Raw genomic sequence first — 21174 nt, 5'->3', positions numbered from 1 at the left:
ACATGGAGATGGAGACAAATCTGTTTGTGTCTTTCAAACAGGGTTGCCTGAGTCCAAACTGCTCTATCTTTTGCGTGTAAAAGGCCCTTTAGAATGATTGTGGAGATATGGTGGGCCTCTGAGAGGTGGGTGGAAGACCTGAGAGTCCATTAGTGGGTCTAGTGTTGGAGGAAGCCCCCCTGATCTGATGGTATCAGCACCTCGGGGCAGGGAACGTGGACAGAACAAATGCTATCAGGCAGCAGCACAGGCCCAAAAACAGGATTGCTATCTCTGCCCATGAAAGTCAGAGTAGCCCAAAGCACAGACACAACATGACCAAGACACTTACACAGGTATATAAGGCGGTTGATGGGATAGCAGTGATAGCAGTGAAGGCTGACTACTGAATAGAGGTGTTTGGTAGAATCACAAAGGAAAGGATGGAAGAAAAGGGAAAAGAGAACGGAGTGGCGGCCATGGCAGCCTGCTACCAGGGATTTGATCCTGCAGCATATCTGCAGTATAACTACACGCCACCACGGGCTGATTTTGAAAGAAAGGACAGCATTGTGCCGTGGAAACTGGCATGTCTGCATAGAGCTTTCACTGAAGGTAAGGAGATGGGGTGATGGGTCATGTAAACTTTATTCCAAAACACTCTAAAAAAGCAATAAAAATGGCCTGATTAAAAACTACTATGATGATCTCTTATGCTACAGGTGTATTTTAAAATAGGTGTAAGAGTCAAATGTTCCAGATGCTGGATGTTGCTCATTTTTGGAGACAAACACTTTGTTTCTTCTCCGTTATTGTCACTGTTTCTCTGAAATCTAATACATACAATAATCTGTCAGCGAAAATACTGAATAGCTCCTTTATTCCCACAGATTTAAGGTGGGTCCAAACATAAAGATCTTTGTTGTTGTTGTTTCTAATCGAGAACTCCAAGCATACCAAACATATGTGACTGAAATAAAGGGACAACTAAAATATCAAATTAATGTATATATTTTGCATTTGGTGTCATCAAATAGTTAGTATAATCAGCAACGTGCAACAAGTTATTGCAGAATATGTGACACTGGGTGTGGTCAAGCAGGGTGAAACCATGTTTTATTTAACTTTAAGGAAATTGTTGAAGAATTAAGGTGATAAAGTAGGAATGAAACAATTTGATTATGTTTAACTGATACTACAGTACATACCCATTTCACATTTTCTAGATCTCTTCTGGCCCAAATTCCTCTTTAGAATTTATCTTTCTTCATATCCCAAGCACTCTTCCTTAAAATAATTTTAATTTTATTAATATTCTGAACCTTTATTATCATACAATAACTATTAAAGGAACAGTGTGTAGGATTAAGGGGAATCTATTAGCAGAAATTATAAAAATATAATATTCATAACAATGTTTTCATTAGTTTTATAATCACCTGAAACTAAGAATCGTTGTGTTTTCGTTAGCTTAGAATGAGCCCTTCATATCTACATAGGGAGCAGGTCCTCTTCACGGAGTCCACCATGTTGTTCCGCCATGTTAATAGCCCAGAACGTACAAACCAAACACTGGCTCTAGAGAGAGCCTTTCACATTTTTACGTTACCTGAAGGCCACCGTAGTCCTCCGACACGCTTGTGAAACTGCGGTAACCTGAGCTGCACCATCTGACTTCTGTTGCTCCTAAGGTAGTGTTATTATGGTAAGGATGGTCTCTGAGGGAGGCGAACGGCGTTACCACGGTTTTGCAATCAGCGGCTCACGTTACCGCAGTCTTGGAAAGGGAGGAGTGAGCGGAAGGGTACTCAGTTGGTTGGCAAATGTTCACTACTTGACCTTTCAACAGTACAAATAATCACTTCCTCTAAAACCCATTTAACTTGTTGATAATAGTGTTGAGATATCTGCATATCCTCTCTCTTACCGTTCCAGGCGATGTGAGCGGCGAGCTGCTGGTGGACATCGGTTCGGGTCCCACCCTGTACCAGGTGCTGAGTGGCTGTGAGGTCTTCAACAAGGTGCTGCTCACAGACTTCCTGGAGGTCAACAGGCAGGTGCTGAGGGGCTGGCTGCAGGACGAGGGGGGCGGCAGCCTGGACTGGACGCCGTACCTGCAGCACGTCTGCAAGCTGGAGGGACGACGGTACGACCGGATCCCTTTAAACTCTGTTGGAAGACTTGAGATAAATGTTGAAATATCAATCACTAAGAATGACGGTTGCATCTAGTGCAGATTAAGGTTTTGATGTGCATTTACACTAGCTGTAGTTTGGTGATTCTTTGATATTGTCTGTCCAGGCCCTCAGCATGGACAGAGAAAGCTGCCAAGCTACGTCAGGTCATCACGGACATCGTCCCCGTTGACGTGCATCGGCCTCAGCCTCTGGCCCTCGACGCCCTTCCCTCAGCAGGGGCCGACTGTCTCGTGTCCTGCTTCTGTCTGGAGAGCGTCAGCCCCGACCTGGCGGCCTTCACCAGGGCTCTGGGCCACATCGGGAGGCTCCTTCGGCCCGGTGGCCACCTCCTGCTCATCGGAGCCCTGGAGGAGAGTTACTACTTTGGGGGGCCCGGGGTGAAGATCCCCGTGGTCCCGCTGAACGAGGCCCAGGTCTGTGCTAGTCTGAAGGAGAGCGGCTACACCCTGATCAGGCTGGAGGTTTACACACTGCCTCAGGACATGAGGGTGGGGGTCGATGACGTGACTGGGGTGTTTTTTGCAAAAGCAATGAAGGAGTAAAAGTCAAGTGGGAGAAAAGAGGGTAGATAAAGGGTATTAAAGTTGAAAGTGAGGAAGTATTCAGATGACAGTTATATTATAGAGTAAGCCAAGGTAAATGCATGATTTAGCACGGCAGACAATTAAAATAAAATGGGGTTATTGGTGACGCAAATAATAATACCCACACATGTTTATTGTTTTCGCTTTTTGGGGGATGAGATGTTGCTTTGATTGTGATCCTCGATCATTTTGACATATATCCTAACTGATTCTCAAGGGGAAAAAATGCAAAGACACAAACGTAAATGAATTATTTCACTTCATTCCATCTTATTGGTCCAGTAAATGTCTTTTCTGAGGGTGAATAAGAAGGAAACGTTCCCATTTGTTGCTCTGTGATAGAAATGTAATTACACATTGCCTCCTACAGTTGAAATGCGGCAACTACAGCATCAAGAATGTAATGCTTCCATTTTTGTTTCAGGCATATCACATAATGTCAAAACGTAGCACTTACCAAGCTGTTTATCAAAAGTATATTTTGATATTCTTCTTTTTTGATTATTCAGTTAAAAGGTTGATGAGTTGCCTGTCATGTTAATTTGTGATAATGTGAATAAAGATGCTAAAACAATTCATATTTCATGATGTTTTCTCATCTCTAGACGAGAGACAGCATTTAATTGATGTTAACTTATTGTTGATATTGAACTAGATGGGTGGAAGCAGTGTAAATTTGATAATACAGCTAAAGAGAAATGCTTTCAAAATTCATCCATCATTGCATATCATTGCAGATTTTTGCAATTTGTATGTTACGTGTACATCCAAGGCGGTTCACTAATGGACAAGAACAAAGATCATAAAAGTGCAAAAACTTGTTCAGGGTCTTGATTTAATAAAAGTCACAACACATCCACTTTGTCACATGTCCAAATTACATGTCGACTCCATGTGAAATGTCAAATAAAGCGTTTTGTCTTTCTTTTCTTAGAAAAGAAATATGATTAACTTTACAGACATAAAATCACAAAAACACCAACATCCCATTACAATTGTTTGATTAGCAACCAACACAAAACATCATTTATATACAAGATCAATAATGAACCTCCACAATCATCATATACATATATTGTTTTTTGAAAAAATAGTTCCTCTTTCAGATCATTCCTGCTGTCCCAAACAGATCCTGCTTGCTAATCGCCGTGTTACAAAAAGCCTGCTCATGATATCAAACCGGAAAAAACTGTGGTGCATTATCGTGATTAGTTGGATTAGTCGGATATGATTTAATCTGGTCTGCTGTGGCTGTGACTGCGCTCGCATGGTCTGTAATCCATCCTCTGATTTCCTTGACCTTGCACGCAGATGTCTACAAGGTTGAGGAGAGCAAAGTGAAACAGCTGTAATTTTGGAGGCAGCACTACGGTTTCTTTGTTAAATTCCAATAGGGATTGGGTCTGCAATTTCACTGTGTACTGTATCATACTGCAGTATATCATGTATCATATCTGTGCATCATATACTACAATAGCCTCACGACCTTATTCACAATCTCTGGTCGAACTATGCGTGACTACAAAATAAACTCACAAGGGCCCTCAAACATTTTTGGACTTTGACCATCAGACTACAGATAAAATAGAATCTTACATGTTTGTAAAATATGCATAAAATGGTGCATATGTTAGCTTATCTTATCTTGAGCTGTGTACATCATCTGCTCTTTCTAATTCAGTGTTTCCCCTTTCTTTCTTTTTCACTTTTTAGAAATGACAAACCATCACAACCCAATTCATAACAGGCCTTATCTATAAATCGTAATATTATGAATGAGACCAAATCAATGCATGTAGGTGGAGGTAACAGGCTCACGTTTTTTTCCTCTCATCAGAAGGGCTGTGTATTGGCAAGTATATGGCGATACGATACGTATCATGATACAGGGGTAACGATTCAGTATATTACGATGTATTGTGATACTGTAAGCGAGGCAATATATTGCGATTTTTAAAATCTAATTTTAGGAAAACTGTCATAGTATAAAGAACACACCAGAAATACACCATTTTTAGAATAGGCAAAAATAACACATTTATACTGCATGCAAAAAACTGCATGTGATTATCATAAAGGAGACTCGTGGGTACCCATAGAACCCATTTTCATTCACATATCTTGAGGTCAGAGGTCAAAGGACCCCTTTGAAAATGGCCATGCCAGTTTTTCCTCGCCAAAATTTTGCGTAAATTTGGAGCGTTATTTAACCTCCTTTGCGACAAGCTAGTATGACATAGTTGGTACCAATGGATTCCTTAGGTTTTCTAGTTTAATATGATGAAAATCTGAGCCTGCTACAACGTCTGATTTTTAAGAGGTTAATTAAAAATCGATAAAGTGTTTTGCAGAATCAATACAGTATCACAACACATATTATCGCAATACTTGTGTATTGATATTTTCTCACACCCTTACTCATCAGTAATACAAACAGATTCTACGCTAGCCTTTCATGTTAGATTCAGTGTTATAAGTAGGCTACAATTATCAGAAAAATACGAACATTCAGGCTCCCTCTTGTGGCTCAAAGGTGAACTGCAGATATAAATGACTATGGAAGAAGTTCTGCAAAAAAAAATTTCGGCGACCCTAATAAAATCTCCCGCGACCCACTTGTGGGTCCAGACCCATACATTAGTTCTAATTGTTCTTGAGACGTGTGTTTTAGCACCAGTATCACTATGTGAAATGCCCTGTGCATGATTGATGTGAATGAAGATGATTCAAAATCTGATTCTTCACACATGGATATAGTTTTCTAAAAAAAACTACCAAAAGTCTCAGACTTCAGTTAAACCTTAAAAAACGCCACAGTTCTTCTCAGTTCTCATATTTCTTGTGCAGTGTCCTTGGCCGACAGGAATTTAGCCCCGACTTCCTCGGCCGACTGAAGTCTCAGGTTAAACTTTTCCTCATACCCGCTCATTAATATTCTGACCTTCCTCAATGTCTGTTTTCCCCTCTCTCCTTTTCCACATTTAACTCTTTTGTCGCATGCATGCACACACTCACAGACCCAAATAACACACACACATGGCCCATATGGGTGCGATGCAAGTCTGTTCCACACAAACACTCTGTCCCTATTCTTTTGTCATTCGCCTTTTCCTTCCTCTCTTTCTTTGGCCCCCTCTTCGTCTCCGTGGTGACGGGTGAGTGCAGCCCTTCCTGTCAAACTGTCCGGCGGAGCACACTGTTCCCTGAGAGGTTTGCTTTCTTCCCTTAGATCTGACAAGAAATGGATTTCAAAAGTGTAAGCTAAGTGTATGTGTGGCAGTATAACACAGAGGTGAATGACATAATGTGAAAGGCCGTCCTGTCCGACCCACCTGTAGTTGAGGTGGTCTGCGGGCTCTCCCTCTCACGCTCCTCCTCCTCCTCCTCCTCAGAAGAGGGCTCCTCTTTGTCCACAGAAGACAAGTCTAGGGAGGCCAGGTGGGCCAGGGCCATCCTCTGGACGGCTGAAAATACAAAACTGGACATAAAATAAAGGAGCACTGCACTGACTTTACATATAAAGATCAGTTTACCCTATTATTGGACAGATGAATGGGTGAGACAAATCTCACCAGTGTGTGACTTATTGTCTACACAAATGTAACTTGGTAGCTAATGAAATGATTCAGGGAGTTTTTTTTCTAATTATTATCTATTTATCAGCAGACATGGAAATGAAGCATGTCATTACCTCCGCTAAGGCCAGAGGCCTAGGACGGAGGTTAAGTTTTCACTGGCGTTGGTTTGTTGGTTTGTCCGTTTGGAGGATTACTCCAAAACTCCACAACGGATTTGAATGACATTTTTTGCAGGGGTGGGGTGTGGCACAATGAACAATCCATTCGATTTTGGTGGCGATCCGGATCATGGTCCGGATTCAGGAATCTTTTTAAGCATTCCGATCAGCCAGAACATTAAGACCTCTGGGTATAACACATGCGCAGTATAACTGATGATGTGTTGATGAGCAGGGGGTGGGGGCGAACAACTGTAGATTCTGCGTTTTTTCACATTAAACTCGGTGTAATTGCAGTTGAGTTCGACCAAAGCACACTTGGTGATTGTTGGAAAGAGTAACGACGACGGTTTAGGTGAGTTTTATTTTGTTTCTGTCCAGTTTGAATGAAGTGTTTTACGATGCTCCGAGTGCCATTCTAGTTTAACTTTGTATTCTTTTCCTTGAAATGTATTAAATAAATGACCAACTATTGGGAAATAGCAGAATATAATTAATAAATACTGTTTATAATAAAGTAATTTTCAATAAATATTGAGGTAAATATTTGGGTAATTTGGAAGTAATTACAAAGAAATTTCAAACAGGTTACTTGCTAATTATCACCTAATTACCATGAAATTTGCGGACCTGTAAAATACGTGTTACAAAACTATACTATTAGTTGTTACCTCTGCCATTGGCTTCCTTTATAGGAGTTTTACCCTTTTAATTATATTTTCTCCCAAATCAAATCTTGGTAGAACTTCAAACAGGTCAATATACTCTGTTGAAAGCATCACTGATGGATTTACATCACTGCCGCAAGGTGAGAAGTGTAAGTTGATAACATGTGGGTGACAATATCTAGTATTCTCAGAGATGGTGTTTATATACAAATGTATAGGTATGTTGTTATGATGACGATGACACCAATACATTTTCAGTTAAACAATGTAGATACATCATAGTATATTATCTACATATTCACATCAAGTAGTAATGTTTTTGTGTGTGTTTATGTTATTGTGACTCTGGTTGTATCTGTGTACGTGGGTGTGTGAGACCATGTTGCAGCTGTGCGCCCATCCTATAATCCAGGATGATCCAGAACAGACTCACAGCTGTCTCTGCTCCTAATCTCACATTACACACATCTACACACCCACGCACACACACAGATACACACAGATACACACAGAAACACACACCTCTCACTGTGTTTTTTGGATAGGCACATATTCCAAACAGATACAGACCACATGGCAGTTACCACAGCAGAATAGGGTTTCCCAAATTCTTGCATTTTGTGTCATTTTGTCACGTAAATTGAAATAGATATTCAAAACACACATAAATGAATGAAAGGCAGTGCATTTACCTTTAAGCGAGGGCGGCTGGTAGGTTGACGTGTGAACCAGTTTGGCTTTCAAGGCTCCATTTTCCCCCAGAACCCACTGCAGAAGCAAAGCATGGGATTAATGGATATATATGTACAGCATATGTGTTGGCCTCATGTCAGTGAAAAATACCCCATTCGACCCTACAGTGTTGTAGCCTCAGATTAATTCCAAAATATAGTATTATTTTGTTAGTATTATAGTAGAAAGGTAGCAAAGATGAGACATTCCTTCATGATGAAAAAGTCTAATAAAAGAGAGACACAAGTGAAACAAAACAATTGCATTTAACTGTCAGAGCAAGAGCTATCAAAGCAGCTAAATGGAATCCAGCCATCATTAATTTCATTATTTACACCCACTGCCCAGACCTGCCATTCTCCACTTGTCCACCAGAATCCCTCAGGCAAATTGCAAAACTGTCACGAGATGGTTAAGGTTTGCCATTGACCCCCGAATGGTCAAGATTAGGTATTGACCTTGAATAGCTAAGGTTAGGATATGCAGGCAGCGAGTCTCGCAAGAGTTTCTGCAAGTTTTTGCAATTTGTAGATTACCTTCTAGACACAACCTTCCCACAAATCCTTGTCATCTGACTCCCACATCCACCTGCTCACCTTTTCATAAATCATCCCCACCTGTCGACATACCTGCCTCTCATTATCTCCTCAGTCATTTCCCTTTGCCAGTTTGTCATGTTCATAACCTTTGCTTCCAGCCATCTGTACCTGTTTCTGCTTTCTTGTTACTCGTTCCTGTATATTGTTCTGTTGCCTGTCCCTGATCTGCTCACCGGTCGTGTCCTCTCGGATTTGTTTGACTATACAGACTGCCATCCGATTTATAAGCCTGTTAGTGCTCACCATTGCCATTAATAATTTCACTGCATCCTACCTTCTTGCCTGGTATGTGTGTTTGTCTGTATTTTGGTCCTCGTACACACACGTGACAGATACAGAATTGGCTCTGAGGAGCATTTTCTTTTGTTGTGCACCCACTCTCTCTCTCATCCCACCTGATATACTCCTGCTTCCAATGCAAATATGCAACCTTTCCCAGAATGCCTTTCTACAACGCCCTCAGAACAAACCTGAGAGAGCTGCGATCACTTTGTGTACATACTTTACTGTATATAGAGCTTGATAACAAAAAGAGGGGTTAACAATCATGAAACTCAAACATGAAATTTGACGCAAAATGGTGAGTGACTCCAGATCGTGCTCATCTACCTGGTGAGGGCCAATTTCTTCCTCTGGTGATGGCGGGTCTGTCAGTCTGAAGAGTGTGGCTGGTGTCGGCCTCCGGCGGCGAATCTTAGCAAAGAGAGAGAAAGAGAGAGAGAGTCTATCAAACCATGTTCAAGGTGAGACTGATACCAACAGTCTTTTATTCATCCTTGTGGTTCTTGCAGAGGATTTTTTTTTTTTCTCTGACAACTATGCGATGAGAAAATGCATATCATTGCATAACATTTAAAAGGTTGTTGTCCAGATTGTTCTTGAATGAGGATTACATATTGTCGTAGATGGTGACTGCCTGGATTATTTAAATTGTCACTGCATGTTCCCATCACTTGTTCATAATCATTTTGTTTTTCAATTCTTGCTTCAAATGTGTGCCTTCACTGATTCTAAAGTTTCATGCTGTTCAACATCACTTCCTGATGGAGAACTTTTTTTTCTGTCCAACTAATCTTACAATCTCTAAGTTACTATTTCAGTAAAATGAACATATAAAATAAAATGATCTCCAGCTGTTATTGCACTTATTGTTGATGTGTTATACTACTGCAGCATTTGTTGGATACAACTTGATGTCTCCTCTCAGGTCACAAAACTGTGGGCTCAAACAACAGATATTCCACATTCCTGTTGATTCCTCGTCTTCATGTTTGTGAGGCAGAGTGAGTCATACAAACCAACAGTTATGCAACCGAAATGCAACTTTTGAAATCTCATCAGTTTCGGTCTCATATCAGAAGACTGTTACATAACACAACTTTACCACAATATGGAATATAAAATGATGAAATGAAAATGATTCAAAATTCAGATATTCAGTCTGAATGTTGTTGTTCTTTTTAAATTGCACCTATAACATATTTTGAGGTACTTGTACTTCAACTCCGCTCCATTTCAGAGGGAAATATTATTAATACTTTTTACTGCACTACATTTATTTTACAGCTATTGTTACTAGTAACTATTCAGATTGAGATTTTAATTACAAAAATATACTCATGCATTGTTTCAAATTAAACTACACCAAAGTATATAAACTAGTTAAAATGATATCCACCTCAACCAACTACAGCATTAAAGTACTTCTTATATAATAATGCATCAACAATAATGACGAACAATTTTAAACGACAGCTGAAAACCTATTTATTTAATTTGGGTTATAATTAATGTCATTCTTATTTATTCTTTTTTTTTTGTTTTTACTAACGCTTTCATTTTTATTATTCTTAATGGTCTCTGTTTTTTAATTTGACCTATATATTTCAGCATCTACTGTCTTTTATTGTCTAATTTTATTGTCTATTTGCACTTGTTGCATTTTTATTTTTATTTATTTTTTTAAAGCACTTTGAGCTGCATCACTTGTATGAAAAGTGCTCTATAAATAAAGTTTATTATTATTATTATGCTTATTATTATTAATAGTAGATCCAACACTACAGGAGCCACCCTGCATATTAAGTACTTTTACTTGTAAGTGCATTTTGTTGCCAATACTTCCGTTTTTTTTCTGAATTTTCACCTATTTTTATGATATAAGTCCAAGCTACACCCACCTTTGATTATTCATAGTAAAATAATAAACAATAATACAACACCTCCTTCTGGCTAACATTAGCTAAGTGTTATAAAATATACAAAAGAATCATCTCTCTCTATTTTGTAACGTGTTATGGTAATAAGATCATTGTGAGATACAAGTGGCTGCCAACCAATCACAGCTGAGCATGTGGGCAGGAGATGTGTGGGCAGCTCTCACTCTGGAGTAACTCACTTACTGCTGCTGCTGGATTCATACATATTCATCGTTCAGACACTAGAATTAAATACGCTGCCCGTTGTGGGGGAGCACATTTAGATATGAATTACAAGGCATCCAATTAGAGGTTAAAAATGTGTCAACATGAACAGTAAATGCAGCAGTCTGACAAACACACACATCTCTCAGCGGGGAAAAAAAAAGCATGTGCAGTCAAAAAACACCTGTGTGAGAGCCTTTTCAGACTCAGTGACCTTTTCTGAGTGTTTTGTTAACATGGCTGCCAGAAGGTCAAGCACCTACAGGGAACACAGTATTTTCATTAGATTGTTGTTGTGCATGTCTGTTAATACCTGTGGTGGCTCAGTGAAGCTGCACCGCATGACTGATGTGATTTGAAACTGATTTGTTTCACATTTCATGCAGCTAGCTGGTAGTAAATTTACTTCACATTCACTGGGAGTAAAATTATGTTATTTTAGCACACTATATCAATTAGACTTCTGCTTGAACTGGCGAAATGGAATAATATATCAGTGTATGTGAGCAGTATGTGACCTACTGGATTGTAGAAATGAGCCATCATTGACTTTTTTGCTTTGTACAGAGCTAAACCTCAACCTAAAATGGTCCTTAATCGATACTAGAGTACTTCCTGTTAATGAATGAAGCGGTAGACGAGTTGAAGCAGCGGTGCTGTGTGTGCGTTTTACCAATCAGCATCCCTGCAAACTCCACCCCTAAAGTTCCTGTACTTTCAGAAAGTACTACCCCCCAACCAGGGCCTTTTTGGGGAGTAAAAAGGCCCCGTAAAATGTCCCCGCAATTTAATATAGACCCTGGTCACTGTGGTCGAAATGCAATGAGTTGCTCAAAAGTTTCCTGGTTCTGGTAGAAAGTTCCTGCAGTGGAAACAGGGCTATTTTGAACCAGTCATCCTGATTTGTGACACAAATATTATTACTGGCCCAATAATGTTTCAGTCATTCAGTTTTGTTTGGGATGACGGCACTCAGAGATTGAATGAAACATGCCTTCGAGACAGAATTTGGAGAAAAAAAATTCTACAAATTCCAAAGTACTTTAGGCTATTTTTTCAGGTATTTGAGTTTCTCAATGACAACTGGCCTCTACTCAAATAGCTAAATCTGTACAAAAACATTTTTTAACCATAGACTCTTTATAAGAAGTGGATGTGACGTCGCCCATTGGTTTGTGGACTGCCGTTTTGAAGCCCCGAGTTCGGCATTTTGGCTGTCGCCATGTTGCTCGACCAGAGAGGGTGGAGCTAAGCACAACCGACCGCTGAACAAGACATTTTTAGGCAACCAAAGAGGTTATAATTTACTTTCATGAACTGAAAACACACTGTGAAAGGGTTAAAGTTCTAAGACAAAAACACGGACAACACCCAGACCGGACAATGCCGTGGTAGCGACCTGTCAATCACAAGGTAGCCACGCCCTAAAGCATCCCCTGCTTTATGGTCTATTTGACTCTAAATGGGACCATAATTTACTAAATGAACATCATGCTGTATTGAAGAAGACTTGAAACTAGCGATTGAGACCATAAACTCATGCTTATAATGTTTACTGAGGTAATAAATCAAGTGAGAAGTAGGGTCACTTTCTCATAGACTTCTATACAATCAGACTTCTTTTTGCAACCAGAGGAGTCGCCCCCTGCTGGCTATTAGAAAGAATGCAAGTTTAAAGCACTTCCGCATTAGCTTCACTTTTCAGACCCGGAGGCTGCCGCCTGGTATAAACATGTCTATTTCAATTGCCAGAAAGGTCAAATAACTGAGCCATTTAAAACCCATTTAAAGACCTATGAAACTCAGTAAAAACAAGCCTTCTCATTCATCTTAAAACACTGAACTTTAAAAACAGACCTAATGCTTTATATTGTTAGGTGCTCAAAGGTTTTACACACCATCATCGTGTTGGTAACAGAATGCATAACAGAGAATATCTGGTGAATAAAACTTTGATGTGACGTTAGACACATCAAGTTGTTCATTTTGGTGCAACCAGTCACACAAAACCAGTGAGAATGAGGACAGCTGGACAAAACACGATGCCAACTGTGCATTTATAATTTTTTTCTTCTCTAATTTTCTACAGTTTTTGAATTATCTTGCAAAAATTAGAGATGTAGCAACTACAACCTCACTGCCGCAGAAACTGCTGGAAAGAGGACTTCAACATAGCGCTCACATCGTAAATCATTAATCCCTCGCCTCTTTTTTGGTAGGTAGGGTGACCTTCATGGTTACCTAACACTCAATGCATTAATCTGGATGTTTACAATGCACAATGACAGCACAGGGTGGGCACAGAGCCCTTCATGGAGAAATAACCTATCCACTTAACAATTAAGACCATGCAGTGGAAGCCTAAATCCCTCGCTATGTTCATACAAGGCTTTCAATTTATTCTGTGAATAATCCTGTGTAGAGCTTGATTTGATGTTCAAGAAAAGATAAATGAAACCCACCATTGCCATTTGACCTTTTGTTTCCCCGTGAGGAATTTCTAAAAATAGATGAGAGTTGATTAAAGAACATCACATCTGATTTTTAACCCGTATCAACCAGGCAGCTTGACTGGAAACACAATTGTGTTGAAGCAGTCGTCTCAGTAGTGATTGTAGGGATGGGAGGGAGGGCCGCACATATATACTCTATCAGTGCTGTAGTCAAGACTGCCTAAACTATTATAACCAAGACCAAGACTTTGAGGGGTTGAGACCAAGTCAAGACCAAGACCAAGGCAGGACCGAGTCAATCATCAATCAATCAGGAATTTCCCTTTGTTTTCTAATAGCATATGATGTTAACAAATAAATCAGACAATAAGCAGACAATTTATATATAAATCCACACAGTTGTGGTCTTGACCAGTCTTGAAATCAAATCCAGACTCTTCTTTGTCTGAGACCGAGACAAGACCGAGTAAAAATGCGGCCAATTCCGAGACGAGACCTTCAAAAGGTGGTCTTGAGACCAGCCTCGAGACCAAGACCGATCTCAAGTACTCAACCCTACAGTATACTCTACACCTATGCACTTGGAACTGGAAACTTCCCACTGCAAGCCATTACATTCAACTGGAGTTACTGTATCTCTCTTAATGGCAAGCAAATGTGTTTTTCCTGCAACCTGCCACCCAGATATTTTCAGCTGGTCTGGTTCCTTGGAATAACGTTTTAAAGGGGACATATCATGCTCATTTTCAGGGTTCATATTTGTATTCTATGTTTCTACTAGAACATGTTTACATGCTTTAATGTTCAAAAAACACATAATTTTCCTCATACTGTCTGTCTGAATATACCTGTATTTTCCCTCTGTCTGAAACGCTCCGTTTTAGCGCCTGTCTCTTTAAGACCCCCTCCTGAAAAGTCCAGTCTGCTCTGATTGGCTTGTGAGAAAAAAATATGGCGCACCTTTTTGCAAAGGTAGTTCTCAAGCCGTGGGCGATATATTCTAATGAGCCTGCATGAGACATGGGAAGGGGAGCCAAATCTGATTGGCTTGTTGAATCACATGTTTTCTGATATCTGCAGCCCACAAAAAATTGACTGGGTTGTCTTATTTCACAGTTTGTGGGTTGGTAGGCACTCCAGGTACCCAAATGTATATGCACAAGCACTGAAAAAAAGTGAGTGTTTTTATGATATGTCCCCTTTAACAGGAGCAGAATGGAGTATATGCTGGGTTTGTTGAATTAGACCATACTTGAGTTGAGAGCTCTTGGCTGTGCCGCTGCAGTGAAAATGTGTTCTTGGCATTAGCTGCCCTTGTCCTTGACTCAGGCCTCCACAGCTAATCTCTTTGGTTTTAATCAGTCATCTCCTTGGCTGATGCTTTTTCTCTCTTCCCTTTTCTTAAATGCCTTCTGTTAAGTTATCTTTCTTTCTCTTTTTCCTCCCTTTTGTCCTTCGCAACACTTTGTTTTATTCCTTCCCACTCTTTTCTACTTATCTCTCTACCGGTCTGTTGTTCCCATGCCACTGCTCGCCATTTCAATGCTAATTTTATGGCCGTGTTTTGTAATTGTTGCTGACCCTCACATTTACCCCATATAGCCTTCTGCTGAACGTTCCAATTGAAACTCAGTCACTGTCAGTGGGAATGTGCAGCAGCGTCAGCCTTTCACAAGGGCAACAAAAAGGACGAGACACCCTTGACCAAACCTCACACGGTTGCATGAGAAGGCTATTGATGTGAAAACGGCCTTCTTGGCACTTAAAGTGGCTTTGAAGAACAGCAACTTTGCACACTCTTGTCAAGTAAATAATGCATGAACCAAATCCTCAGAATCCAAGGAGGGCGGTGGTAGATACCCGGTCCCAGAAGCGGCCGTAACATGCTGGGGTCAGTTATCAAGGAGAGTTGTGGTTTGCAGCATTCAGACACGTCTCAAGTTGAGTCTCATTCCACATGACATGACCATTAGGCAGTTTTTCTCCAGAGTGGCAGCCTGCACTGCAATGGTGAGTTGGGAAATAATATAATTCTCATGCAGGCTTTCTTAATCATGGATTATAAAACTTATTTTGCAGCTGAATGACTGTTCATTACCTCAGCTGGATTAAATTCCAATATGTTATTTCCATGGCCGAGGAAAGTTCAATCAATATTTGTGAACATGAGCTACTCTCTCTCAAAACCAGAAACCAGAGAATTAAGTCTCCAGCTTGTGATGTCATAGGGTATAAAGGCCCAGAGACACCAATCCGACATCAGAGAACTAGCGGCGATGAAAGCTATTTGTTGAGTCGCCTCACGTCGACTTTGTCTCGGCCAAAACATTGCACTCGAACACACCGCAAAGACTACAGCCGACAGCCAGCTAGCACGGACGTTCTGCGCCTGCGTGTGATGATGATATCCGTATATTTGAATGATCAGATGAGATGAAGACGGAAAATAAGAAGAGCCTATGGTGTGTTTCCTCTTTGGCTTTGGCTTGCTTTCCGCACATCCGTTTCTCTTCTCGTGCACTGATTCGTTTGAGCTGAACAGCCAATCAGAGTGATTTCTCTCACCAACGGGCTCCGCCGCCGATTCAACATGCTGAATCGGCCAAAAAACCTCTGACCTGGGCAGACTAGAGCAGACGGTGCGGGACACTCAGCTCCGTGCAAAACGCCGGAACAAAAACACAGACGCGTCTCCGACAGTCTGATAATAATGCACTTTGCGAGCCTGAGTCTGATAGTCTGTAGATTATGTAGCCTGTAGATAAGACATATTTTAATATAATACAGGTGTACCGACAGAATACAGTAGAGCACAGAGGCCGTTTCCATGCTGCGAGGTAGACAAGCGCTCGCATCTGCCTGTCTGAGGCTCTATAGTTCCCCTTTAAAGGAAATTTCTCAAATTGCAGCTCATTTTTCTCCACTACGATTTTCAGCAACAAGTGATCCTATAAGGAGAGTCAGGGTCACTCCGGGTGGCTATAAGAAGACGTATTATGATGTAAGAACCTTTCACCTGCTTTAACAAGGATCACTGCTGCTTTTATTCTCATTAGATCCATGCTGGAAGATTTGCAGTAATCTTACTAGGTCCTGAGATGGCACGCTGCCAGAGCGTCTTATAGAGAAAACTGACTCAGCTCACATGATGCTGTCAGTGAGCATTTACTGGTTGTAATGCATGTAGAAAGGGGCTAATGTCTTTTCCTAACCACTTTTCCTTGACCTCGATGGAAAACATCATGAGGTCAAGGAGAGATGTGAAGGGGAATTCAGAATGACTTAGGAAAAGACAACCGTGGTGTTAAGAGAATCCGACTGCACTTACACTAGGCTACGTAATGATTATGCGATGGCGGCAGATGTTTTGACGCAGGTCTGCCGTGGTGAAACTACAATGTTCCGAAGACGGACTACAAAAGGTGCATGTCTCCACCCCGTGCGGTGTTAAATAGCTAACACTTTACATCAACATATAATAAAGGATTAACTGGACTAACGTGGACAACCGCAGCCAGGGTCTTAATAATTTAAGACTATGCAAGTAATGGGCAACACTTGTAATATGAAACTTTACGAATAGTTTGTGTCAGGACAGTAACAAATCACCATAAGAAAGTGATTAAATCAACACATCAGTAAGAGTTGGTTTAACCCAAATAGTGTTCAGAAGTGACACATGGGGTTGCTTAAAAAAGAAGAAATGAAGGGGTAAAGAAAGTAGTCCAAAGCCATGGAGACTGCAAGCTGGGCTGTAAACAAGCAGATGTGTGAGAAATATTTTAGCGCCTATCTATATATTATTGATTTATTAGCTTATTTTTACATTCCAGCCTGAAACGAGCTCTCCAAGCAGATGATGCCCCGTGAAATCTCAAAATCGTGGGAGGAAAAGCATCTGGTCTCCAGTGATATATACCTCAGTGTTGCCTCGATGACCAGACTAAATGCTGGTCTACATCGATGCTGCACAGACCAACATTATTCCTGTTCACACTAGGGGAGTAAGAAAATATCGATACACATGAGTATCGCGATATAATGCTCTGAGATACTACTGTATAAAGATTCTCCAAAACACTGTATTGAATTTTTATTAACCTCTTAAAAATCTGATGGCCCGCCGTCCGGGATTTTAAAGCTAGACTGAAGTTACTGGCCTCTTGTGAAACTAGAAAACCTGAGGAATCCATTGGTACCAACCATGTCACACTAGCTAATCGTGAAGGAGGCTAAATAATGCTCCTAAGTTACATCAAATTTTGGTGAGGAAAAACTGGCATGGTGATTTTCAAAGGGGTTCCTTGACCTCTGACCTCAAGATATGTGAATGAAAATGGGTTCTATGGGTTCCCACGAATCTCCCCTTTACAGACGTGCCAACTTTATGATAATCACATGCAGTTTGGGGCAAAAAACATATAGTTCTTTTTGCATGCAGTATACATTTTTTGTTTTTCCCTATTCAGTGTATTTCTGGTTTGGTCTTTATGCTATGACAGATTTCCTAAAATTAAAAAAAATTGCAATATATCGCCTTGCTTGCAGTATCGCAATATATTGCAATATACTGAATCGCTACCTCTGTATCATGATACATAACGTATCACCAGATACTGGCCAATACACAGCCCTACTGCACTATTTCACCAACATAGTTACTGTCTGAGTCAACACCTGCGTTTGCTTTATATTGGTTCAGCAACAGTGTTTACTTTTACATAATGCACTCACCATCTCCTCGTAACCTATGACTAACAGTGTGACCTTCTATGTTTGGTTTCACAGATGTGGTAGGGGCATTATTACTCAGCCGGGCACATAATCTCATTTTTAATATTACAAAGGGTGCTTTATCCCTCACTTCCTCCTCTTCCTGCTCCTCCTCCGCTCCTTTTTGAAGGGCAAAGATGCCTCATCACTTTTAAGGGCTCCAGAAAAAAACTGAGGCTGCACAGCTCAGCTTAATCCCAGTGCTGCTGCCCATACGCTGCTGCCCACAGAGTAATAATACCAGTAATACCCAACCCATCAAAATACAGAGTTCTGCAAAGTGGTGCTAGACTGGTTATGTAACCGTCTGCCTGATGCTACAGTGCGCTCACTTTTGTGTACTTAAAAGTCAGGGTGAAAGTTATAGAAGCAAGTTTCAGATTTTTTAGCACTGCTTTTACCAATTTTGCCAGGTAACTTGAACCTAGCATTACATGTTGACTCAAAACGCACAGGTGACCCCAGTTTGACCTCATTCTTCTACACATCATCATCCATGTAGTCCACACACACACACACACACCTCGCTATCATCATCCATGTAGTCCACACACACACACCTCACTATCATCATCCAGGTAGTCCACACACACACACACCTCACTATCATCATCCAGGTAGTCCACACACACACACACACCTCACTATCATCATCCATGTAGTCCACACACACACACACCTCACTATCATCATCCAGGTAGTCCACACACACACACACACCTCACTATCATCATCCATGTAGTCCACACACACACACCTCACTATCATCATCCAGGTAGTCCACACACACACACCTCACTATCATCATCCAGGTAGTCCACACACACACACACACCTCACTATCATCATCCATGTAGTCCACACACACACACCTCACTATCATCATCCATGTAGTCCACACACACACCTCGCTATCATCATCCATGTAGTCCACACACACACCTCACTATCATCATCCAGGTAGTCCACACACACACCTCACTATCATCATCCATGTAGTCCACACACACACCTCACTATCATCATCCAGGTAGTCCACACACACACCTCACTATCATCATCCAGGTAGTCCACACACACACACACACCTCACTATCATCATCCATGTAGTCCACACACACACCTCACTATCATCATCCAGGTAGTCCACACACACACACACACCTCACTATCATCATCCATGTAGTCCACACACACCTCACTATCATCATCCAGGTAGTCCACACACACACACACACCTCACTATCATCATCCATGTAGTCCACACACATACACCTCACTATCATCATCCATGTAGTCCACACACACACACCTCACTATCATCATCCATGTAGTCCACACACACCTCACTATCATCATCCATGTAGTCCACACACACACACCTCACTATCATCATCCATGTAGTCCACACACACACACCTCACTATCATCATCCATGTAGTCCACACACACACCTCGCTATCATCATCCATGTAGTCCACACACACACACCTCACTATCATCATCCATGTAGTCCACACACACACCTCACTATCATCATCCATGTAGTCCACACACACACACACACCTCACTATCATCATCCAGGTAGTCCACACACACCTCACTATCATCATCCATGTAGTTCACACACACCTCACTATCATCATCCATGTAGTCCACACACACACCTCACTATCATCATCCATGTAGTCCACACACACACACACACCTCACTATCATCATCCAGGTAGTCCACACACACCTCACTATCATCATCCATGTAGTTCACACACACCTCACTATCATCATCCATGTGGTCCACACACACACACACACACACACCTCACTATCATCATCCAGGTAGTCCACACACACACACACACACACCTCACTATCATCATCTATGTAGTCCACACACACCTCACTATCATCATCAAGGTAGTCCACACACACACACCTCACTATCCTCATCCAGGTAGTCCACACACACACACACACACACTCACCATCTCCACCTGTCGTGGGTCCAGCTGGGTGGGCACTGCTGAGGGCACAGAGAACTGGATCTTCCTCCTCGCATCCTTGTCTTCCTCCGTGTCTGCGGGCTGCAGCAGCGGGTCCATCATCCAGCCTGTCTCTTCCACAGATGTCCAACAAACAAACAAAAAGTCCACTTCTGACAGAACCTGCCTGTGTGAGCTGGATGGATCCCCAAAATGACAACAACAAAAAAAGTCCCACCAGCAGTCCTCTGCGCTCTTTGGACTCTTGGGTTGCGTTGGACAGCTTGTTTCCTCTTTCCGTCTCTGTCTCACACTGTCCGCTTATGTCTCTCCTCGCGCCCACAGTGTCTCGTGTGTTGTTGAGTGATGAGAGAAGAGGAGTGCGTGCAGCAGAGCGTGCTGCTGAAGCTTTGTGATGCTTTCAGGTGCCGTCGGAGAAAACTTCCAAATCAAATCCAAATCAGTTTCCCCAGAGATGGGCTGAAAATAATAATGCTGTCGAGATGCCTTCAGTGTCACACAAGATGTAAACATCCTCTTTGAATTATGAAAATATTTATAATGACAATTTATTGTAAGGTGAATGTATTTTTTTTTTTTAAACTCCACAAAGGTCTGCCATGTAAAATAAATAGATTAAATGATACTTAAAGGATCAGTGTGTAACATTTTGGGGGATCTATTAGAAGAAATGGAATACTATGTTTTCATTAATGTATATACACCTGAAACTAATAACTGTTGTGTTGAGCTTAGAATGAGCCCTTCATATCTATGTAGGGAGCGGGTCCTCTCTGGTTCTACAACTTCGGTGTCCGTCACGTGATGCAATTGCACCCAAAAATACTTTTTCCCATAGACTTACATTGGGAAAGAGACGTCTATAATCAGCGGATATTTATTTTAGGTAAATCAACTTCCCAGTATGAACACTTGAACAGCTTTTATTTAAATCATTATGTCCTAAAAGTTGCAAACACTCATAGTCGAATCCAGAGTTATTTCCTTTCCTCCGTTCATGTGAATGAGACCCAGAAAGAGGGCAA

General features: G+C 41.2%; 2 protein-coding genes across 2 annotated transcripts; one reads left to right on the top strand and one right to left on the bottom strand.

Annotated features, from left to right (window-relative positions):
* The first annotated feature begins 391 nt into the window (after positions 1 to 391).
* LOC119479051 (phenylethanolamine N-methyltransferase) lies at positions 392 to 3725 on the top strand. Its single transcript, XM_037754237.1, has 3 exons — positions 392 to 594; positions 1915 to 2125; positions 2281 to 3725. The coding sequence occupies exons 1-3, from the start codon at positions 423 to 425 to the stop codon at positions 2717 to 2719; spliced, it is 822 nt and encodes a 273-aa protein (XP_037610165.1). The 5' UTR covers positions 392 to 422; the 3' UTR covers positions 2720 to 3725.
* A 1348-nt stretch (positions 3726 to 5073) lies between these two features.
* Positions 5074 to 20903, bottom strand: LOC119478893 (protein phosphatase 1 regulatory subunit 1B-like). Its single transcript, XM_037753915.1, has 5 exons — positions 20132 to 20903; positions 9106 to 9189; positions 7858 to 7933; positions 6094 to 6225; positions 5074 to 5992 (listed from the first exon to the last, which is right to left on the bottom strand). The coding sequence occupies exons 1-5, from the start codon at positions 20249 to 20251 to the stop codon at positions 5859 to 5861; spliced, it is 546 nt and encodes a 181-aa protein (XP_037609843.1). The 5' UTR covers positions 20252 to 20903; the 3' UTR covers positions 5074 to 5858.
* Between the last annotated feature and the right edge of the window lie 271 nt (positions 20904 to 21174).

This window comes from Sebastes umbrosus, chromosome 20 (assembly GCF_015220745.1).
Source record: "Sebastes umbrosus isolate fSebUmb1 chromosome 20, fSebUmb1.pri, whole genome shotgun sequence".
Classification (NCBI taxonomy): Eukaryota; Metazoa; Chordata; class Actinopteri; order Perciformes; family Sebastidae; genus Sebastes; species Sebastes umbrosus.
This window is presented reverse-complemented; position numbering and strand designations above follow the sequence as displayed.